Genomic DNA, 24,861 nt, shown 5'->3' on the forward strand with positions numbered 1-24,861 from the left:
GTCCCAGTCAATAACTATGCAGTCGAACGCACCACTGCTTGCCCCTCAATTCTCAGACCAGGAAATGAACAGAACCCTCTTCAATAAACAAAGAATACAAGATAATCATACTCATTTCGGACTACCTTCACATTTTAAAGCTGCAATATGTCACTTTTTAGGCGACCTGACCAAATTCACATAGAAATGTGAGTTATCGATCTGTCATTCCCATTGACAGCAAGTCTAACAAGCTGTAGATGTTCTATGTGCACTATTTATATGCTTCCCGTTCTTTAGTTTCATTTTTACTCCTTTTACTTTCAGTTTTGTACACCAGCTTCAAACACCTGGAAATACAATATTCTTACTATTGAAGAGATATTTCACCACAGTTTAGATGGTGCAATGATTCTCTACACTATACAGTATATTACTTGTTTTGTCAAACTGAAATTAGGCAAACTATTGAAATTTAAGAAACCAGGAATGGCAGAGTGATTTCTACATATTGCACCTTTAACGAACTCATCAACATTCTTTTTGAAGGACAGACTATCATCAATCCAGATGCCTAGATATTTATTAGTTATCAATGAGGGCACCATCCAATGTACGTATACATAAATCATCAGATACATTTTTTACGTGATATGGAATATAATATATACTTGGTTTTACCTTGCATTAATTATGTAACAATTTCAGTTAATAAAGGCTTTCGGCAAGACAATAAAGGCAGATTAAAGCTCTGACAGAACCTGGTCAGCCATTGTGTCACGTTTTATCAAGGTGGGTGGAATTAGGCGCAGAGAGCAGGTTTCAGTGATTCGACAGTTTATTCTCCTGCGCAAAAAAACCACGTCAACCCAACATACAGGGTGAATAATCCAACACAGGATCAAAAATAGACCGGAGAAATAACACACATGTATGTACTACACCAAATGACATGAATAAAAAAACAATCCCGCACAAAACAAGGGCGGGACAACCTACTATATATATAAGGACGCTAATTAAACTAAAATACACACAGGTGAAACTAATAAGACAAAACCAACAGACAAACGAAAAAGGGATCGGTGGTGGCTAGTAGGACGGTGACGACGACCGCCGAGCTCCGCTGGAACAGGCAGGAGAGCCAACTTCGGTGGAAGTCGTGACACATTGGTGAAATAGGATACACAACAGTGTCATCTGCATACAAGTGAAAGTGATTGCTTCTTCTTCAGACAAACCACTATTGTTCATGTAAAAAGAACCGTGACATTACAGTGTACTGGCATAGATTGGAGGTTTTGCTGGTTTGCTGGTGTGGGATGGAGTACTTCTCAGCGGAGCGCCTGACTTCACACTATGGTAGGTAGTAATGTTATGTCTTCACACTACTACATTAGGTAGTAATGTTGTAAAGTCAGCTCCTCAGCAAAGGAACGCACGGCGAGGAAGGTGTGCAGCAGCAGGTGGGGGAAGCGGGAGGTGAAGTAGGAGACAAAGTCATCAGGGATGGAGCCCAGAGTCTCCTGGACCTCCTTAGGAGAATCGTGGTAATGGTGTTTCTATGAGAAACAACATGTTGCTTATAAAATGTAATTTACACACATTTAGTTTCTTGTGTCAGATAAATACTACATTTAACAGGTTTATGGGGGTAGTAGGTGGCATAGAGGATGCCTGCATCCTCTCATGTTTTGACTAATTAAATAATATTTTGCAAATATACCAACATGTTATTATTATGCTTCATTTGTGTATTTTAATATAGTATGGCAATTGTATTTGGACAGAACACACCTTGTTTCTTATGGCACGTAGAAGACTTTTAACAGAGCCCTCTTCATATGCTCCTTTACGTATTTCTAGATCTGTAGGAGGAAACACAGCCAGTAAACAAACAACAATACTATTAAGATACAGAATTATGATATCAAGAAAGTTTGTCATTAGTGTAATATAATACAACAACAAAACAGAGATGTTGCTGGTGTCTGGTCCAGCAATAAACTCATCCTGCAAATGTAGTCATGTCATTCATGACACCTCTGATCTGGATGTTAATGTTACTAGAAATATACTGTAATAGAAAATGGCTTTACAGGCTGCAAAGTGTTGCTGTTCAAACGCTGATCTCAGACCAGTCACTAACCTTTCCGCAGAACTGCTGTGATGTGTTTTATCCAGTTATTCCTCACCACTTCCTGTCCCCCTGACTCTAGCTGCTGTATGATTGGACCATCCAATTTCTCATTTACAATTCTGTCACTCACGTCCTACAGGGGAAGACAGTACTTTAATTAATCCAACATCTCGTTTACCACCATCTTGCTGTATGCTCAATGGACTCCACTATTGCTATATATTCTATTGATAGAATACCCAATGTTTCTGTTGTTGCAGTTACATTTTTCCCTACTAGAATTAAATAATATTGTAATCTAGCTAACTGACATTAGCTATGCATTGATTATACTTAATAGTGACCTGGAAGAACATCAGTTGTTTCTCCAGGCTCCAGAAGAAGGGGTGTTTGAGCACGCTCTCAGCAGAAGGCCTCCCCTGGGGCTCCATGTTCAGCATCTGTTCTATCAGGTCTGTGGCCACGATGTCCTCTGGGAAAGATAAGACCAAACACACACACAGACACAGTAACCATGGGCAGGTTCAAGGCCAAGGCACTTTGTTCATTCAAAAACATGGTGATGAAAGTACCCACACTGGACACACCACGTCATATGAAAGTACCCACACTAGACACACCACGTCATATGAAAGTACCCACACTGGACACACCACGTCATATGAAAGTACCCACACTGGACACACCACGTCATATGAAAGTACCCACACTGGGCACACCACGTCATATGAAAGTACCCACACTGGACACACCACGTCATATGAAAGTACCCACACTGGACACACCACGTCATATGAAAGTACCCACACTGGACACACCACGTCATATGAAAGTACCCACACTGGACACACCACGTCATATGAAAGTACCCACACTGGACACACCACGTCATATGAAAGTACCCACACTGGACACACCACGTCATATGAAAGTACCCACACTGGACACACCACGTCATATGAAAGTACCCACACTGGACACACCACGTCATATGAAAGTACCCACACTGGACACACCACGTCATATGAAAGTACCCACACTGGACACACCACGTCATATGAAAGTACCCACACTGGACACACCACGTCATATGAAAGTACCCACACTGGACACATCACGTCATATGAAAGTACCCACACTGGACACACCACGTCATATGAAAGTACCCACACTGGACACACCACATCATATGAAAGTACCCACACTGGACACACCACATCATATGAAAGTACCCACACTGGACACACCACGTCATATGAAAGTACCCACACTGGACACACCACATCATATGAAAGTACCCACACTGGACACACCACGTCATATGAAAGTGGACAACTGGGTAATATTTGGTGGAGATTTTGATCAATGAGAATATAAGTCTATTTACCCCTACACGTTTGTTGTTATCACTTGCTTTAGACCCACTAAAAAGACAAGCCAACAGTTGTTGAAATGTGTTTGCACTTTCAAACATTTGTTAAAATACCATGAAAGTACGGGAAAAGACAAGAGGAAAACGCGACTATATGTGCTTAGCCACTTTGACTTTCGACGCCGATTTGCTGCTTTAGACCATCTACTGTAAAAGCACAACCAAATTACAATGGGAAAAGAATGTCAATTGTTGGTTTGTTGTTACCTAAATGTGTCATCACTGCACTTTCAAACATTTAAAACAAAGTTAAAATACCAATGTCAGATATTGTGTTTATTTATACAACTACTTAGTGTTATTACTGTGCTTCATCTAATAGCACAATCAAATGAACTGGATTCAGTTGATTACATTAAAAGTAAATGGTGCAAATGATTAATGACATTTCGAAATTCTGCGCAGATTACATAGGAAGATATTTATTACAGTTACATCAAAATGTGGCCAAAGATGTGTTACTCATTTTAAGGTTGAATAAATACTGTTACAATAGTTTAAGATAACTTTAGGCTAAGGCTATATTACAAAAGTAATTTTGAATTGTGTTTGGTTTACAACATTTGAAGAGTTTCATTCTAAAACACTATTTATCCATTTTCAGAAAGTTTGGTAAATTAGCTTTAATTGTTTAAAGAAATTCTGAAAGAGATTGGTGTGTTTTTTTTCACAATCTAATCATGGCATGGGGTTGTTCAATGACAGACGTGTGTTTAAAATCTATCACTTGATGGTTTCATTTGAGTTTTTTTGCTAAATGCTATATATCTGTCTCACTCAAAGATAAATAATTTGTACTGCTAGGTTTTACACATGCAAATGTAACAAATTACTAATTGTTTACTAAAGAAATGTACAAATGATACTTTGTGACATCAATATTAAAACTTTTTTGTATCATTCAATACAGTAATATCTGTATGTCAACCATTTACATGAACATTTTAGACATTTAGCAGATGCTCTTATCCAGAGTGACTTACTTAGTGCATTCATCTTAAGATAACTAGGTGAAACAACCACAAATCACAGTCAAATATCCATTTCAGCTAAATAATGGACATATATAGTTTAGCAAAAAAACAACATTTTCATACACATCATACAAATCTATGAATAAAAACAGTAACATTTGACACACATGAAGGTACCCATAAGCAATCCTTTGTGAAGAAAAAACACAAATGTGAAAAATTGGTAGTTGTAGCGTTTTGGAAATAAGCTCTTCAATTGAAGGAGATTATCTTCTGTTTAGATAGTTCTATCTGTGCCACTGACTTAGTCTGGCTTAGACTGGCTTTAATTCCAGTTTGTCTACAAATTAATCATTTAGATGTTGGATGAGCGTCTCCAAAAACCTAAGTTACAGAAATAGGACCAAATCAAATCAGATCAACCTTTAAATGCACTTTAAAGGTGCACTATGCAGAAATCGCTCTGTCATTTCCTGGTTGTTAAAACTCAAATAGTCTGCCTACTTTCAATTTATGTTACAAAATAAGCTAGTATAGTGTAGAGCAGGGGTCTTCAACTCTTTCCCTACGAAGTCCGGAGCCTGCTGGTTCTCTGTTCTACCTGATCATTAATGGCACCCACCTGGTGTCCCAGGTCTAATCAGAACTTGATTAGAGGGGAACAATGAAAAAACGCAGTGGGACTGGCTTCGAGGTCCAGAGTTCAGTTTGAGGGGTGTAGAGAATCCATATAAACTGCTGTGAAGTATAATTACCATAACCCAAAATATTGTTGTCTCAACTGTTTGAAACTGGTTTACAAATCCAAAGTAGAAGACGCAAAAACAAAACATTAGAGCAGGAAGTATAGAAATAGAGCACATAGAACAGATCTACTGCTACTTAGACTTGCTTTCAAGTAGAATGATGGATCTATAACTCACATTTCTATGTGAATTTGGTTGGGTCGCCCAAAAAGCTGCATATTGCCACTTTAAATAAAGTTTGATTTCATTATTAATTTGTAGATTACATTTGAAATTAACTAAAGTTTGAAACCCTAGGCCTATATGAATTGTCTATGTTTAGTTTAATTCTGGGCTAAATTTAAACAATAGCTGTTGATGACTTGGTGTATAGGCCTAAATAGCATCATGGATGATATATGATTGATAAAGTATGTTTACCTTTAATTTGCTCTGTTAATTTGCTCTACACTTTGGAATTACTTCGATAGCAACAGTGAATCTATTTTAAGTGGAGATCTCTCAGCAATCCTTCTCATGATAGCACATTGGTAACTGACTATAAAGCAGGACTGGGCTTGGTCAAAGCCCTGGATCAAAGGGATAGCTGTAGATAGATCTATTCCCCAGTAGGAGGTGCTGCCCAGCCTATAGTTATTTACTGATAGTGTATATAAAGTTGAAGATCTGACTAGGGTTGCAAAGCTATCAGTCCTTTACCAAAGTTACTGGAATTTTCAGTACTTTTGGTAATTAACAAAAAATCTATGTCAATCTATGTAACTTCGGTAATTTATACTTTAACAACTTTTTTGAAAAATATATTCATATATTGTATTAATTTTATATTTCTGTGTCCATATTGTCATTGTGTTTCTAGTAGATAGACCATTATTTTTCAAGAGAAAATAGCCAAATTAATGAAAAAAGTATCTTATCAACAATGGCATTATTTTCAATTACCTCTGAAACTCATCCAACTATTAATTATTTTCTCAACTGCCACCAGTTTGATTCCAAAACACTGACAATAAATACATATTCACATACTGTAGCAAAATAAGTGTGTAAAAAATATATAAAGATAAATTAAAGATTCTGGTAGATTCTGGTAGTTTACTAGTAAACTTTGAAAGTTTCCAGTAATATACCCTCCCTTTGCAACCCTGGATCTAACATTGTTTCAATGGAACAAATTCAACATATTTTATATAAGGTTTGTCTCTGTTGAACATTGGTTACCATGATGCATAATCCTGTGGTTGAAATTTCACCCTCAAAACAACAGTTTACGTTTTTGACTTTTTGCAAATTCAATGTATTTTACACATAGATTCTACATCCCAATACGTTGGCAAATTACATTCAAACAACGTTGATTTAACCAGTTTGTGCCCAGTGGGTATTTCATCTGAACCAATGTGATGATTATAATGAAGAAAGACACAGAATTTTAGTTGAGACAAAGATGATGACAAAAGCAATCAATGGCAGTGCTTATTATAACATTTTATCAGGCCTCTGTCAAAGACAACATTACAGATCACTATTCCATAGGGTCAAATTCTGGCTTGGTGTCTACAGATGTAGGATCTTAATTTGAATACTCTTTTGTTGTTGAGAATTTTCCTGCTTGGCATTAAATGCAAACTTGTAGTGTATTTGTGGTTTAAAAAGTCTTCTAAAATGTGTAAATTCCTCTTTGAAATTTCTGAATTGATTTGCCCTAACAAAAAATGTGTTAATCCCTACAAAAAATGTTAATTAAGTATAAACTAAATAATAAATCATATTTCCTGTTGCTGCAAGATTATTTTCCTGCTTTAGCAAACTAGCTCAAATTATGATCCCACATTTACATGGGCCATTTACAGGAATGAGAACAATACTAGATTTGGTTAATCATAAGTGAGAGGTCATATATTTATCAACAATATGCCATTTAAAAACCCACAACCATCATTAGCACAGACTACATTTTCTTTATTTTCCTGCCACTTCCACTCTGCCAGATTGTAATCTCTGTTCAGTCAGTCATGCGTCTAGCTATTTGTTATTATTTAAGATCCTGTTGTGCCTGTTTCCTTGCCTGACGCTGTTTCGCTGCTCTGACTCTGGTTCCTGTCTCCTGTTCCATATCTCACCACTGTGCTACTCTGTCTGCATTCAACTCCGGATCTGTTTACCCTGTCCCAACCCAGCTCACTCCAATCTCAGCCTGCACATCTGGTTTCCTACAACTCCTCTGAGCTTCCCTGGATCTGCACTTCATCTCTCCCTGTGTTACAATAAATATCTTGGTTCATTCATCCCTGTTTCCTGGTCTGAGTCTGCTCTTGGGTTCCCCTGTGCTAACACAACCTTTCAGTTGTACCTTACCATGTTTGTCTTTCTGTAATCCGTTAAGGTTGTATTTGCCATCCATGATATTAGCAGTCTGCCGATAGGGTTCTCCAAAGGGATGTTTGCCTCCTGTCAACACATAGTAAAACACACAGCCGGCAGAGAAGATGTCCACAGCACTGGTCTGTAGAGGAAGAGGAGTGTCTTTAATAGTTGTTTCAGAACAGTACCACAATCACTACTAGTTCTAATCTACAGGCAACCTTAAAGAATAGTTCACAAATTTGTCAGACTATAGTTAGGATTCCATCCAATTGGCGACAGATTTGTGTTTTCCTGCCTGTAGTGTGTTCCCACCAACCGGACTTGTTAAGGATAACGATCAGTGCGTCATGACGTAGTTCACACATTTCCTTTTTTGTCATGTACGGAATCAAACTCAAAAATGTTTCCATTGCATTTTCAATTCTACTCATAGTTTTGTCACAAAAACGGTTGAATTCAATAGAAATGTGTCTACTCTGGTCTTGGCACGTGCTCTCTAGCTAGCAGATACAGTCAGGGTAGGCTAGTCGACATGATGAGACTATGATGGATAAGAGACAGAATATTTTTGTCAAATGGAAGTCAAACATCGATCATCATGTCACCAGAATAAGACCCTCAATATTTATTGGAAAGGAGCATCAAGCTCATCACCTTTCATTTTTTGGGAGCAGCAGTGGTTAGAGCGTTGGGCAAGTAACCGAAAGGTTGCTAGATTGAATTCCCGAGCTGACAAGGTAAAAATCGGTCGGCTGTTAACCCACTGTTCCTAGACCGTATTTGTGAATAACAATGTGTCTTTACTGACTTGCCTAGTTAAATAAAGGTACAAAATATTTTCAAAATCACCCTCCTGTCAAGTTCATCATTTATTTTACCTGTAGCCTAATAAATGGCTTGGTTTCCGAAGTCGTAGTGGGAGGACCACACAACATATCGTGTGACTCCAAGTTTACTTCAGTATGATGGTTATTATATCAATATTTGAGCATGAAGCCGTTTTTACTGCCATTTCTCACATAAATCATTTTACAGACACAAAAAGATCCCACCATGTCGAACGAACAAATTATCTATTGGCAATCATAAAATTGTACAGAAACTTCCTGGTTCCATCATTTTTAATGGTACACTTTACTGGCATAAACATTTTGGATTAAAGGGGTTATTGTCTAATGTCGAGGATGGTCCACATCCCACACCATGGTTGTGTAGATGGTGCCTATCTTTCTTATGTATGTGTAATATACTGTAACTTGATCTCCACAACAGAAGATCAACTTTTTAGGGTGAACTGTTCCTTTGAGCAATGGGCCAATCCTGTTTAACTCCTGTAAGGAAATCCCAATTAGCCTATTTCATCTTCTTTCAAGATTATCTCTGAATCTGTAATGACTTGAACAGTTCTCTGGTCTAGTGTAAAGATCAGGAGCTACTCACAGGGTTTACTTTCCTGCTGTCATCCAGGACCTCTGGGGCATTCCAGCCCATGGTGCCAAGGGCTCCAGACCTCATGCTGTAGCTTTGTCTGCTGTCCGCTAACTGCTTACTCATCCCAAAGTCTGAGATCTTGACCGTGACTGAGTCAGAATGGTCTTTCAACAGGATGTTGTGGGGCTTCACATCACGGTGGACTGGGGAGAAAAGATCAGGATGAATCAGTCTACTGGAGTTGTGGGAAGATCATAGATCTGATCAATGATAATATAAGGAAAAGTCATCAATACTGTAACTTCATTAGGATTATCTACAGTCTACAGCATTTACTGGGCTCCTGAGGGTTGCAGCGGTCTAAGGCACTGCATCTCAGTGCTATGGGTGTCACTACAGACCCTGGTTAGATGCCAGGCTGTATCACATCCGGCCGTGATTGGGAGACCCATAGGACGGTGCACACTTGGCCCAGCGTCATCCGGATTAGGGTTTTGCCAAGTGGTTTCTTAACTGGCTTGCCTAGTTAAATAAAGGTTCAATTAAACTGTTTTAAAAATGTAATTAGAACCTATGTTGTGAGAGTGCAGGTGTTCCAGTCCCATCATGGTCTGCTGCAGCAGCATCACTGGGTTCAGTCCGCGAAGGTCAAAAGGATTTTCTTTAGTAAAACACTGGAAGAGACACCCAAGTATTAGTGCGCTGATGAACACCAAGCATTCTAACCTTGGAATGTACACTGAACAAAAATATAAATGCAACATGTAAAGTGTTCGGCCTATGATCCATGAGCTGAAAAAAATAAAAGAAATGTTACACACACAAAAGTTGTATTTCTCTCAAATTTTGTGCACAAATTTGTATACATCCATTAGTGAAAATTTCTCCTTTGCCAGGATAATCCATCCAACTGACAGGTGTGGCATATCAATAAACTGATTAAACAGCATGATCATTACACAGGTGCACGTTGTGCAGGGGACAATAAAAGGCCACTCTAAAACGTGCAGTTTTGTTACACAACGCCACAGATGTCTCAACTTTTGAGGGGGTGTCCAGCAACTTCGCACAGCCATTGAAGAGGACTGGTACAACATTCCACGGCCCACAATCCACAGCCTGTGTTGCAGTGCATGAGGCAAATGGTGGTCACACCAGATACTGACTGGTTTTCTGATCCACGCCCCTACCCTTTTTAAGGTATCTTTGACTAACAGATTCATATCTGTAGTCCCAGTCGTAAAATCCATAGATTAGAGTCTAATGAATTTATGTCAATTAACTGATTTCTTATATGAACTGTAACTCAGTAAAATCGTTGAAATTGTTGTATGTTGTGTTTATATTTTTGTTCAGTATATATTCTAACACAGATAATCATTATGTGAGACTGTTATAATAATCAAGTTTTAACCCCTTGGATAAGTCAGAGAATAAAATAGTGAGTCATTGACTTAGACCTTATCTAAAGAGACGGCACACAGCTCGATGGCGATGTATAGGAATTGCCTGTCCTTCTCAGTGCAGAAGTAGCGGACGACATGGGGATTGTCGTCCAATTGAAGAAGCAAAGTGACCTCTCGATCAGCATTGCTTTGTTTTGCTAGTTCAATTCTCTTCACTGCCGCAGGACGCTTGTTGGCATCATCACAATGGAAGTAACCCCTGGAGGATAGCGGTAGAGAAAGATAAACATTTAGTCAATGAACCGATCGTAAAGACATTTTTGCTGCAAAGAGGGGATTAGGGTTACAAACACATTTCCACAATAACGTTTAAGCTGGTTTACCTGAACACAATTCCATCGGCACCTTTTCCAAGATGGTTATTGGTGTAGTATGTGATCTTTCCAACCGATTCCTCATCTGATGCTGTATCAAAATGAAAACGCTGTGTTCAGACAGAACATACCACCCTACTGTACCTTTATTGTCAAGACACAGAACCTTATCTGTTAAATCAAAGGCTTATGAGAATTATACATATGTAGGATTTAAATTTGAGCCAGTTTGCTACCACAGCAAAATAAACAACTGAACATTTTAATTATTATGTAGATTATAATTAATGGACATTTGTTTAGGTGTTAATGCATTTTTTCAGAACGGAAAATCAAATCTGAAATTGTAAAGTGAAAATAACAAACTTCAGAAGCCTTTTCAAACCTCAAATACACTACAGGTTTTAAATGTCCTGCATTGCAGGAAAGTTCTCCTGCAATAGGGTGATGAAATTAAGATCCTACATATACAGTAGGCCTAGCTACAATTACACATTCTATTAGTTTAGCACCTATTGCTGTGTTGAATTTAACATCATCTGTAAGGAATATTGAAATGCATACATGCTGTTGTAAATTTGGATCCAAACGGGGGGAATACTCTTTGGTCAATTGGATCTTTCGGTGTGGTTCTTGGGTGGTTTTAACAAGCATGTCAAAATGGTTGAAAGCTCACAACGTTCAACTGATTATCTTACAGTCCCAGGCAATATATTGGAGGCAGGAGGTAATGCAGGACCTAAGATTGGATAACATCAATCATACAGTGGGCTCCATAATTATTGGATCCCTTGATAAAGATGAGCAGAAATACTATAAACAAAATACAATACTGGGCTATATTGTATGCTCAAATATTTTCATAAAATAATATTATTTTATACTAATACAATTGCTCAGTGAAAGAGAAGTAATTAAAACAAATCAAAAAAAGATGGGGGTCAAACGTATTGGATCCCCGGTTTTCAAAAAATAAATGACAAATGTATGCAGTTTGCTCAAAACAATAGTATTATTTTTGAGTTGATCCCAAAGCAAATATGCTGTTGTAAATCGGGAACCAAAAGGGGGAATAGCCTCTGATCAATTGGAACTTTAGGTGTGGTGGATGGTTTCAAAATGTCAAATAGTTGATAGCTCACCAACTACAGCAGGTTTTCCTCCAGTCCCAGGCAATATATTGGAGGCAGGAGGTAATGCAGGACCTAAGAATGGATAACATCAATCATACAGTGGAATCCAAAAATGATTGGAGCCCTTGATAAAGATAAGCCAAAAAAAATCTAAAATAAATAATTAAAATACTGAGCAATATTGTATGCAAAAACGTTTTGTTTTAATATCTACTAATACAATTGCTCAGAGACATATATTTTGTTTAACAAGTAGTAAAAAAATGACACAGCCTTCCCATTGCTTGGAAGGCAGCCACAGTTCGTCCTTTATTTAAAGGGGGAGATCAAGCTGATCCTAATTGTTATAGGCCTGTTTCTATTTTTCCCTGTTTATCAAAAATGTTGGAAAAACTTGTCAATAATCAACTGACTGGCTTTCTTGATGTCTATAGTATTCTCTCGGGTATGTAATCTGGTTTCCGCTCAGGTTATGGATGTGTCACTGAAACCTTAAAGGTCCTCAATGATGCCCCCGTTGCCCTTGATTCTAAGCAATATTGTGCTGCTATTTTTATTGAGTTGGCCAAAGCTTTTAATACTGTAGACCATTCCATTCTTGTGGGCCGGCTAAGGAGTATTGGTGTCTGGTGTCTCTGAGGGGTCTTTGGCCTGGTTTGCTAACTACCTCTCTCAAAGAGTGCAGTGTTTAAAGTCAGAAAATCTGCTGTCTCAGCCACTGCCTGTCACCAAGGGAAAGGCACCAAAGGCTCGATACTAGGCCCCAAGCTCTTCTCAATATACATCAACAACATAGCTCAGGCAGTAGGAAGCTCTCTCATCCATGTATATGCAGTCTTATACTCAGCTGACCCCTCCCCGTGTTTTGTGGTAAATACTCTACAACAAAGCTTTCTTAGTGTCCAACAAGCTTTCTCTACCCTTAAACTTGTTCTGAACACCTCCAAAACAAAGGTCATGTGGTTTGGTAAGAAGAATGCCCCTCTTCCCACAGGTGTTATCACTACCTCTGAGGGTTTAGAGCTTCAGGTAGTCACCTCATACAAGTACTTGGGAGTATGGCTAGACGGTACACTGTCCTTCTCTCAGCACATATCAAAGCTGCAAGCTAAAGTTAAATCTAGACTTGGTTTCCTCTCTCGTAATAGCACCTCTTTCACCCCAGCTGCCAAACTAACCCTGATTCAGATGACCATCCTAAATTACGGAGACATAATTTATAGATCGGCAGGTAAGGGTGCTCTCGAGCGGCTAGATGTTCTTTACCATTCGGCTATGTGATTTGCCAGCAATGCTCCTTATAGGACACATCACTGGACTCTATAGTACTCTGTAAACTGGTCCTCTCTGTATACCCATCGCAAGACCCCATGGTTGATGCTTATTTATAAAACCCTCTTAGGCCTCACACCCCCCTATCTGAGACATCTACTGCAGTCCTCATCCTCCACATACAACACCCGTTCTGCCAGTCACATTCTGTTAATAGTCCCCAAAGCACACACATCCCTGGGTCACTCCACATTTCAGTTCGCTGCAGCTAGCGACTGGAATGCGCTGCAACAAACACTCAAACTGGGCAGTTTTATCTCAATCTCTTCATTCGAGTGCCTCATGGACACTCTTACTGACAGTTGCTGCTTTGTGTGATGTATTGTTGTCTCTACCTTCTTGCGGTTTTATTTATTTATTGCTACTTTTACCCATTTTTCTCCCCAATTTCATGATATCCAATTGGTAGTTACAGTCTTGTCTCATCGCTGCAACTCCCATACGGACTCGGGAGAGGCGAAAGTCGAGAGCCGTGCATCCTCCGAAACACAACCCAACCAAGCCGCACTGCTTCTTGACACAATGCCCACTTAACCCGGAAGCCAGTCACACCAATGAGTCGGAGGAAACACTGTGCACCTGGAGACCGTGTCAACGTGCACTGCGCCCGGCCCGTCACAGGAGTCGCTTGTGCGCAATGGGACAAGGACATCCCTGCCGGCCAAACCCTCCCCTAACCTGGACGACGCTGGGCCAATTGTGCATCACCCCATGGGTCTCCTGATTGAGGTTATCTGTAACAGTCTGGACTCGAACCCAGAATCTCTAGTGGCACAGCTAGCATTGCGATGCAGTGCCTTGACCACTGCGCCACTCGGGAGGCCACCCTGTGCCCAATAACGTTTGTACCATGTTTTGTGCTGCTACCATGTTGTGTTGCTACCATGTTGTTGTTATGTTGTGTTGCTGCCATGCTGTGTTGTCATGTGTTGCTGTCTTGCTATGTTGTTGTCTTTAGGTCTCTCTTTATGTAGTATTGTGTTGTCTCTCTGGTTGTGATGTGTGTTTTGTCCTATATTTATATTGTATTATTATTTTATTTTTTATCCCAGGCCCTGTCCCCGCAGGAGGCCTTTTGCCTTTTGGTAGGCTATCATTTAAAATAAGAATTTGTTCTTAACTTACTTTTTCTATAATGTTTTATAACCCCACATTCTATAACCCCACATTCCTCCATACAGAGTCTTCTTTCTAGATTCTTGATATCCTTATTTTGCTGTTATGGACTGCCCTCTTCAATTCAAACCACAGGTTTTCAATGGGGTTCAAGTCCGGAGACTGAAATGGCCATTTCAAAATGTGGCTTTTGTAGTCAATTAATAAATTATTTGTGGAGTTGGATTATTGCTTGGGTTAATTGTCTTGCTGGAAGATCAACTTGCAGCCAAGTGTCAGACTCCTGGCAGAGGCAACCAAGTTTTTGTCTAAAATGTCCTGGTCCTTGGTAAAGTTCCTTATGCTGGGGCCCCAGGATCAGCGGAAGCAAAACAGTCCCATAACATCTAAGATCCACCACCATATTTTACTGTAGGTATGAGGTACTTTTCTGCATATGCTTCTGTTTTTCAATGCCAAACCCACCATTGGTGTGTGTGGCCAAAGAGCTCTATTTTCACTTGGATGGGAACTACTTCTATCGTCAGATAACATGAAAATAGAGCTTAACCACACCAGCGGTTGGTTTGGCGGTAAAATATGGTGGTGGATCTTTGATGTTATGGCCCTAATTTGCTTCCACTGGTCCTGGGGCCCTTAAGGTCAAAGGCATCATGAACTTTACCAAGTACCAGGACATGTTAGACAAACACCTGGCTGCCTCTGCCAGGAGGCTTACACTTCCAGCAAGACAATAACCCCAAGCACCAATCAAAATCAATTGACCACAAAATCAACATTGTGCAATGGCCATATCAGTATCCTGTGGTTTGAATTGAAGAGAGTAGTCCATAAGAGCAGGCAAATGATATCAAGGATCTGGAAAGATTCTGAATGGAGGAATGGTCTAAGACCTCTCCGAACGTGTTCTCCAATCTCATAAAACATTTTAGATTAAGGCTCAGTGTAACGGTGTAATTATCCTCTCAAAGGGAGGGTGCTGGAGTTTTGAAAACAGGGGTGCCAATCATTTTGACCCCTATCTTTTTTATTACTTGTTCAAAAAATATATTTCTCTTAACAATTGTATTAGTATAAAATAATACAACTCCCTCCTTTTTTTACTTACCATATAGCTCAGTATATATTATTTATTTAATAGAGTCTTTTTTGCTCATCTTTATCAAGATTGCTAATAATGATCAATCTGACTGCATATAACAAAATCATGTCATTTAGAACTACCATATCCACAATAGTGGATATAAACCATACATTTTATTATTGTCAATAAAGATAAGAAGCCTAAAGAGGACCTGAGCGAGAAATGATAAAATAAAACACCTGGCTGAAAACGTCCTGCAGATCTCCCTGAAGAAGATGCTTCCATGTTAAAACCATCTCCTAGAGCTCCAACAGGGCCATCTAGGGGGAGAGAGAGCGAGAGAGACACAGAGACAGTAGATAACAAATTATAATAGAAAATATGGTAGATTAAGTCGATTCAAAGCAAGTTACTGTAAATACAACTCTTAAAAAATGTACTTTGAGATAATCTTTCTAATTCTACAGGATAAATAATGATATTTCATAAATTCCTTAAAAAGAGGTGGCAGGTTGCCTAGTGGTTAAGAGTGATAATTAAAAGGTTGCTTGTTTAAATCCCCAAGCTGACTATGTGAAAAATGTGTCAATGTACCCTTGAGCAAAGCAACTTAACCCTAGTTGCTCTGGATAAGAGTGTCTGCTAAAAAGTTAGATAGTAAGCAAAGACTGTATTTCTCAACACACTTACATTTGTTTTTTAACGTTTCAGCTAGTTGGTTCTGGTTCATCTTCCTCAGGATCTCCAGTGTAATCTTCACAGCGTCCTCAGGTTGGTAGGTCCCCACTATCTTACTGATAGTATCAACTCTGTCAGTGTTCTCCAGCTGGCTCACTGGGATGCGTTGAGGGAAACCTTCCACGCCTTGACGAAGATACCATTTAAATTTGTCCATCTCTGCTTTACCCAAATCATCCAGAGTGGCCAGCAGCAGCTCAGGAACGGCAGCCATTGCTGGTCACTGAGAATAAGACATGGAGGCTGTTAGCCCTCGGCTAAGTGCAGTGTGAAGACAGCTTTGTAGATCATTGAGGATAAGACATGGAGGCTGTTAGCCCTCGGCTAAGTGCAGTGTGAACACAGCTTTGTAGATCATTGAGGATAAGACATGGAGGCTGTTAGCCCTCGGCTAAGTGCAGTGTGAACACAGCTTTGTAGATCATTGAGGATAAGACATGGAGGCTGTTAGCCCTCGGCTAAGTGCAGTGGGAACACAGCTTTGTAGATCATTGAGGATAAGACATGGAGGCTGTTAGCCCTCGGCTAAGTGCAGTGTGAACACAGCTTTGTAGATCATTGAGGATAAAACATGCGAGGCTGTTAGCCCACGGCTACATGCAGTGTGAAGACAGCTTTGTAGATAATTGAGGATAAGACATGGAGGCTGTTAGCCCACGGCTACATGCAGTGTGAACACAGCTGTGTAGATCATTGAAGATAAGACATGGAGGCTGTTAGCCCACGGCTACATGCAGTGTGAACACAGCTTTGTAGATAATTGAGGATAAGACATGGAGGCTGTTAGCCCTCGGCTAAGTGCAGTGTGAACACAGCTTTGTAGATCATTGAGGATAAGACATGGAGGCTGTTAGCCCACGGCTACATGCAGTGTGAACACAGCTTTGTAGATCATTGAGGATAAGACATGGAGGCTGTTAGCCCTCGGCTAAGTGCAGTGTGAACACAGCTTTGTAGATCATTGAGGATAAGACATGGAGGCTGTTAGCCCACGGCTACATGCAGTGTGAACACAGCTTTGTAGATCATTGAGGATAAGACATGGAGGCTGTTAGCCCTCGGCTAAGTGCAGTGTGAACACAGCTTTGTAGATCATTGAGGATAAGACATGGAGGCTGTTAGCCCACGGCTACATGCAGTGTGAACACAGCTTTGTAGATCATTGAGGATAAGACATGGAGGCTGTTAGCCCTCGGCTAAGTGCAGTGTGAACACAGCTTTGTAGATCATTGAGGATAAGACATGGAGGCTGTTAGCCCACGGCTACATGCAGTGTGAACACAGCTTTGTAGATCATTGAGGATAAGACATGGAGGCTGTTAGCCCTCGGCTAAGTGCAGTGTGAACACAGCTTTGTAGATCATTGAGGATAAGACATGGAGGCTGTTAGCCCACGGCTACATGCAGTGTGAACACAGCTTTGTAGATCATTGAGGATAAGACATGGAGGCTGTTAGCCCTCGGCTAAGTGCAGTGTGAACACAGCTTTGTAGATCATTGAGGATAAGACATGGATGCTGTTAGCCCTCGGCTACATGCAGTGTGAACACAGCTTTGTAGATCATTGAGGATAAGACATGGAGGCTGTTAGCCCTCGGCTAAGTGCAGTGTGAACACAGCTTTGTAGATCATTGAGGATAAGACATGGAGGCTGTTAGCCCACGGCTACATGCAGTGTGAACACAGCTTTGTAGATCATTGAGGATAAGACATGGAGGCTGTTAGCCCTCGGCTAAGTGCAGTGTGAACACAGCTTTGTAGATCATTGAGGATAAGACATGGAGGCTGTTAGCCCACGGCTAAGTGCAGTGTGAACACAGCTTTGTAGATCATTGAGGATAAGACATGGATGCTGTTAGCCCTCGGCTAAGTGCAGTGTGAACACAGCTTTGTAGATCATTGAGGATAAGACATGAGGCTGTTAGCCCACGGCTACATGCAGTGTGAACACAGCTTTGTAGATAATTGAGGATAAGACATGGAGGCTGTTAGCCCTCGGCTAAGTGCAGTGTGAACACAGCTTTGTAGATCATTGAGGATAAGACATGGAGGCTGTTAGCCCACGGCTACATGCAGTGTGAACACAGCTTTGTAGATTGAGGATAAGACATGGAGGCTGTTAGCCCTCGGCTACATGCAGTGTGAACACAGCTTTGTAGATCATAAGACATGGAGGCTGTTAGCCCTCGGCTAAGTGCAGTGTGAACACAGCTTTGTAGATCATTGAGGATAAGACATGGAGGCTGTTAGCCCACGGCTACATGCAGTGTGAACACAGCTTTGTAGATCATTGAGGATAAGACATGGAGGCTGTTAGCCCACGGCTACATGCAGTGTGAACACAGCTTTGTAGATCATTGAGGATAAGACATGGAGGCTGTTAGCCCACGGCTAAGTGCAGTGGGAACACAGCTTTGTAGATCATTGAGGATAAGACATGGAGGCTGTTAGCCCACGGCTACATGCAGTGTGAATACAGCTTTGTAGATCATTGAGGATAAGACATGGAGGCTGTCACGGCTGTTACAGTGCAGTGTGAACACAGCTTTGTGTGAGGATCATGGATGCTGTTAGCCCTCGGCTAAGGAGTGTGAACACAAGATCATTGAGGATAAGACATGAGGCTGTTAGCCCACGGCTTAGTGTGAACACAGCACGGCTACTAAGTGCAGTGTGAACACAGCTTTGTAGATCATTGAGGATAAGACATGGAGGCTGTTAGCCCACGGCTACATGCAGTGTGAACACAGCTTTGTAGATCATTGAGGATAAGACATGGAGGCTTTTAGCCCTCGGCTAAGTGCAGTGTGACCACATCTTTGTAGATAATTGAGGATAAGACATGGAGGCTGTTAGCCCACGGCTACATGCAGTGTGAACACAGCTTTGTAGATCATTGAGGATAAGACATGGAGGCTGTTAGCCCACGGCTACATGCAGTGTGAACACAGCTTTGTAGATCATTGAGGTTATAGTGCAGAACACAGCTTTGTAGATCATTGAGGATAAGACATGGAGGCTGTTAGCCCACGGCTACATGCAGTGTGAACACAGCTTTGTAGATCATTGAGGATAAGACATGGAGGCTGTTAGCCCTCGGCTAAGTGCAGTGGGAACACAGCTTTGTAGATCATTGAGGATAAGACATGGAGGCTGTTAGCCCACGGCTACATGCAGTGTGAATACAGCTTTGTAGATCATTGAGGATAAGACATGGAGGCTGGCTCACGGCTACATGCAGTGTGAACACAGTTTTGTAGATCATTGAGGATAAGACATGGAGGCTGTTAGCCCACGGCTACATGCAGTGTGAACACAGCTTTGTAGATCATTGAGGATAAGACATGGAGGCTGTTAGCCCACGGCTACATGCAGTGTGAACACAGCTTTGTAGATCATTGAGGATAAGACATGGAGGCTGTTAGCCCTCGGCTAAGTGCAGTGTGACCACATCTTTGTAGATAATTGAGGATAAGACATGGAGGTGTGAACACAGTTTTGTAGATCATTGAGGATAAGACATGGAGGCTGTTAGCCCACGGCTACATGCAGTGTGAACACAGCTTTGTAGATCATTGAGGATAAGACATGGAGGCTGTTAGCCCACGGCTACATGCAGTGTGAACACAGCTTTGTAGATCATTGAGGATAAGACATGGAGGCTTTTAGCCCTCGGCTAAGTGCAGTGTGACCACATCTTTGTAGATAATTGAGGATAAGACATGGAGGCTGTTAGCCCACGGCTACATGCAGTGTGAACACAGCTTTGTAGATCATTGAGGATAAGACATGGATGCTGTTAGCCCTCGGCTAGGTGCAGTGTGAACACAGCTTGGTAGATCATTGAGGATAAGACATGGAGGCTGTTAGCCCTCGGCTAAGTGCAGTGTGAACACAGCTTTGTAGATCATTGAGGATACGACATGGAGGCTGTTAGCCCTCGGCTAAGTGCAGTGTGAACACAGCTTTGTAGATCATTGAGGATAAGACATGGAGAAAGTTATCTGTAATATACTTTAGATACACCGCAGCAAACATGCCCACCAACTTGTTACTATCATATATATTTTTTACAAGAAAAACTGTTACGTTTCTCATATGTCACATGCACTTATTTAAGTATTTTTTGGGCAGTGAACAAGATCAAATTGTTTTCGGACATCACACAGCAGAACAGACTGTGGTAGACCTGGGCTTGCTATGTGTGCTTTTGGAAGCTTTGCTAGGAAGCACGGACTTGATGTTTCACTTTCACTCTTGCCAGAGCTGTATTTATATTTACTGTACATTGACTATAATAGTTTGTTGTACTCCCTATAAAGACAATGTACTTATTTATTTCAATCCCCAGAAAACAATGTTCACACTGAAAATAATACAATGCATTAAACTTCACAAGCACAACTGATAAGGAAGTCTACAATACACTAACCAAAATGTACTTAGTGCCTCCTTCTTTTATCCTCTCACTAAACTACTTTCATACATTTTTACATTTTGTCTCCAGATATCTATTTTTGGGTCATGTTATTAGCTCCCTTGAGGTTTCCTGCTCAAAACTACTCATTTCCTGACTACACCCATGAAACATCAAGTTGAATCCTGTCCTAAGAGTGGTTTTCTCATCATTTCATATTGTTATTTCATTACACACAACATATCATTCTTGACCTTAACCCTTCTAAAAGTTTCAATCTTTTCAAAATCACAACATATGCTGTATTTATACAAACCAAAGCCATACTACTTACGGGATCTAATAGTCTTCTGCTCTTGCTGATGTTGAGTCAGCTTATACCCAAGTGGGATGGGTTAGAGGCGTGTCTGATAAGTTCAGGTCTACCAGTACCATGCAGGGTGTGATTTACTGTAGTAGGGAATGTAGAGAAGTCATAAGCCCTTAATCTAAACAAGGAAGGTAGAAACACAGTATGAGAGAAAACAGATGTACACTATAGATGTACAGTACGTTTTAGAGTAGCTACTGTACAATAAACAGCAGGCCCCTAATTAAATGAAGAAAAGTAACCAGAATAATTCAACATCAAAAGTTTAAATGGACAATGTAAAAAGTTTGTCAATTATTATACAGTTGAGTTCCTTTATTTCAGTCAGTAGACCTACACTGTTTTGTTGAGTGAATAACATGAGTCCAAACCTGCATTCCTGCAGGACCAGAAGATTGATGATTTTTATTTATCACACAGAAGCGATATACTGTCTGTTCTTTATGTTTACTTCCTGTTTTCTGTAAAAAAGCATGAGCTGACGCACACCCAATTTATGTAGCGGTGCTGACCAGCGGAGAGTAAACTGTATAAAAATACAGAAAGTCACACACTCTGTATATATGCAACTTTCTGTCATTATTTTTCTACACTTCCTCTTTCCTCTCACTAATCTTCTCACGAAAATGTTTACTTTTTGTCTCCAGATTTCTGTGTTTGAGTTATGTTTACGGCCTCATGAGGGTCTCCTACTTGAAGCATCTAACTTCCTAACTACACCCATGAAACATCCAGTTTAATCCTGTCCTATAAGAGTGGTATTCTATCTCATTTCACATATAACCATATCCTTGACCCTTCTAAAAGTCTGATAAACCTTGTCAAAATCACAATGTATACAGTATTAATAGAATAATGGGATACTACTTACGGTACCAGATAACTTATTCTGCTCCCGCTGATGTTGATAGCTTGTGAGACCGAATGAGGATATACTTCCTCTGAAAGTGGGATGGGTTAGAGGTGTGGCTGAGATGTTCAGGTCTACCAGTACCACTAACAACGCAGGGTGTGATTTACTGTTGTAGGGAATGTAGAATGTAGATAAGAAAGGTAGAAACAGTATGAGAGAGAAAACAGATGTACACTACAGATGTACAGTGTGCTGTAGAGTAGCTACTGTACATAAAACAGCAGACCATAAGGCCCTATTCAATGAAAATCGATAACCCAGAATAAGTCAACGAGTTTCTATAGACATTGAGAAAAGCATGTTTGAAATTATGATACAATTTAGTTTCTTTATTTCACTCAATAGGCCTGATGTTTGTATTGTTGCGTGAATAACATGAGTCCAAACCTGTATTCCTGCAGGACCGGGAGATTGATGATGATTTTGACACAAAACCAATATCTGGGTTTCATGAAGAGGCCAACTGTCTCTAGTCCACTATTCTGCTGATGAATACTCATTTCAGCAACCCCTTCATGAAAGGATAACTACCGGTTCAGATAGTATTAGAGTACTCACTCCAGTGCTGCCATGGATCACTGCCTGTCCTGAATCGACATCTGCTGGCCTTAGGAGGATGATACTGTACTGCCAAGAGACGAGTCTTGCTTTGCTGTCATGGCCTTAAGGTCAGAGATGGAAGAGGAAGCGAGAGAACTCACTGTCTCCTTTTTTTCTGGTTCATATACAGTCAATGAACTAAGCAGACCAGACCAGGCTGCTAATGAATTTTTGTCTGTGGGAGAGCCACCCCTTTGCTGAGGTCTCTAGGGCCTCAGGAGAGTGGAATGATCCTGTTTTGCGTAGAGCTGGCATCATTCCCCATTCTACACTGAACAAAAATATATAAACGCAACATGCAACAATTTCAAAGATTTTACTGAGTTAAAGTTCATACAAGGAAATAAATTAATTTGGCCCTAATCTATGGACTTCACATTCCACTGGGCAGAGGCGTAGCCACTTTGGAGCAAGTCACAGTCAGACTTAGTTTTTCCCCACAAAAGGGCTTTATTACAGAGAAATATTCCTCAGTTTCATCACCTATCTGGGTGGCTGGTCTCAGACGATCCCGCAGGTGAAGAAGCCGGATGTGGAGGTCCTGGGCTGGTGTGGTTCCACATGGTCTGCGGTTGTGAGGCCTGTTGGACAAATTCTCTCAAACAACGTTGGAGGTGGCTTATGGTAGAAATTGTTACGTTAAATTCTCTGTCAACAGCTCTGGTGGACATTCCTGCAGTCAGCACGCTCCCTCAAAACTTGAGACATCTGTGGCATTGTGTTGTGTGACAAAACGACACATTTTAGAGTGGCCTTTTATTGCCCCCTGTGTAATGATCATGCTCTTTAATCAGCTTCTTGATATGCCACACCAGTCAGGTAGATGGATTATATTTGCAAAGGAGAAATGCTCACTAACAGTGATGTAAACACATTCGAGCACAGAATTTGAGAGGAATAAGAATTTAGTGCGTATGGGAAATTCCTGGGATCTTTTATTTCAGCTCATAAAATATTGGACCAACACCTTACATGTTGCATTTATATTTTTGTTAAGTATACATCATTGGACAGGAAAATTTGCAACGCTCGCTCACTATAAAAAAATAATTGTTTTATTAGACAAGTTTAAAGATTGACGTTTCAGCCTTCAATGGCCTTCTTCAGAATAATCACAACGTGAATGGACAAGTTCATATAGGGCATAGGGAAGACGACTTGTGAGAAAACTCTCCTCAGCGTGTGGTGCTAATGAGAGACAGTGTGGTAGACCATACAGGTTGTTACTCAGGGTGTGGTGCTAATGAGAGACAGTGTGGTAGACCATACAGGTTGTTACTCAGGGTGTGGTGCTAATGAGAGACAGTGTGGTAGACCATACAGGTTGTTACTCAGGGTGTGGTGCTAATGAGAGACAGTGTGGTAGACCATACAGCTTGTTACTCAGGGTGTGGTGCTAATGAGAGACAGTGTGGTAGACCATACAGGTTGTTACTCAGGGTGTGGTGCTAATGAGAGACAGTGTGGAAGACCATACAGGTTGTTACTCAGGGTGTGGTGCTAATGAGAGACAGTGTGGTAGACCATACAGGTTCTTACTCAGTGTGGTGCTAATGAGAGACAGTGTGGTAGACCATACAGGTTGTTACTCAGGGTGTGGTGCTAATGAGAGTCAGTGTGGTAGACCATACAGGTTGTTACTCAGGGTGTGGTGCTAATGAGAGACAGTGTGGTAGACCATACAGGTTGTTACTCAGGGTGTGGTGCTAATGAGAGACAGTGTGGTAGACCATACAGGTTCTCATGGTGTGGTGCTAATGAGACAGTGTGGTAGACCATACAGGTTGTTACTCAGGGTGTGGTGCTAATGAGAGACAGTGTGGTAGACCATACAGGTTGTTACTCAGGGTGTGGTGCTAATGAGAGACAGTGTGGTAGACCATACAGGTTGTTACTCAGGGTGTGGTGCTAATGAGAGACAGTGTGGTAGACCATACAGGTTGTTACTCAGGGTGTGGTGCTAATGAGAGACAGTGTGGTAGACCATACAGGTTGTTACTCGGGGTGTGGTGCTAATGAGAGACAGTGTGGTAGACCATACAGGTTCTTACTTGGGGTGTGGTGCTAATGAGAGACAGTGTGGTAGACCATACAGGTTGTTACTCAGGGTGTGGTGCTAATGAGAGACAGTGTGGTAGACCATACAGGTTGTTACTCAGGGTGTGGTGCTAATGAGAGACAGTGTGGTAGACCATACAGGTTGTTACTCAGGGTGTGGTGCTAATGAGAGACAGTGTGGTAGACCATACAGGTTGTTACTCAGGGTGTGGTGCTAATGAGAGACAGTGTGGTAGACCATACAGGTTCTC

At 40.8% G+C, this 24,861-nt stretch overlaps 1 protein-coding gene across 3 annotated transcripts; it reads right to left on the reverse strand.

The window, feature by feature from the left end:
- Nucleotides 1-991: 991 nt before the first annotated feature.
- LOC139401933 (serine/threonine-protein kinase/endoribonuclease IRE1-like) lies at nucleotides 992-21,960 on the reverse strand. Of its 3 annotated transcripts, XM_071145953.1 has the most exons (14): nucleotides 21,911-21,932; nucleotides 21,004-21,157; nucleotides 16,205-16,475; nucleotides 15,754-15,834; nucleotides 11,992-12,054; nucleotides 10,859-10,940; nucleotides 10,530-10,734; nucleotides 9,641-9,743; nucleotides 9,079-9,272; nucleotides 7,630-7,777; nucleotides 2,464-2,591; nucleotides 2,129-2,252; nucleotides 1,777-1,847; nucleotides 992-1,541 (listed from the first exon to the last, which is right to left on the reverse strand). In XM_071145953.1, exons 3-14 carry the CDS (start codon nucleotides 16,464-16,466, stop codon nucleotides 1,371-1,373), a joined length of 1,632 nt encoding a protein of 543 aa, XP_071002054.1. In that variant the 5' UTR covers nucleotides 16,467-16,475; nucleotides 21,004-21,157; nucleotides 21,911-21,932; the 3' UTR covers nucleotides 992-1,370. The 3 variants fall into 3 exon arrangements, with proteins under 3 accessions (XP_071002054.1, XP_071002055.1, XP_071002056.1); XM_071145954.1 differs by lacking the exon at nucleotides 11,992-12,054; XM_071145955.1 differs by lacking the exons at nucleotides 11,992-12,054; nucleotides 16,205-16,475 and having other exon boundaries at nucleotides 21,911-21,960.
- Nucleotides 21,961-24,861: the final 2,901 nt, after the last annotated feature.

This window comes from Oncorhynchus clarkii, unplaced genomic scaffold, assembly GCF_045791955.1.
Source record: "Oncorhynchus clarkii lewisi isolate Uvic-CL-2024 unplaced genomic scaffold, UVic_Ocla_1.0 unplaced_contig_716_pilon_pilon, whole genome shotgun sequence".
Classification (NCBI taxonomy): Eukaryota; Metazoa; Chordata; class Actinopteri; order Salmoniformes; family Salmonidae; genus Oncorhynchus; species Oncorhynchus clarkii.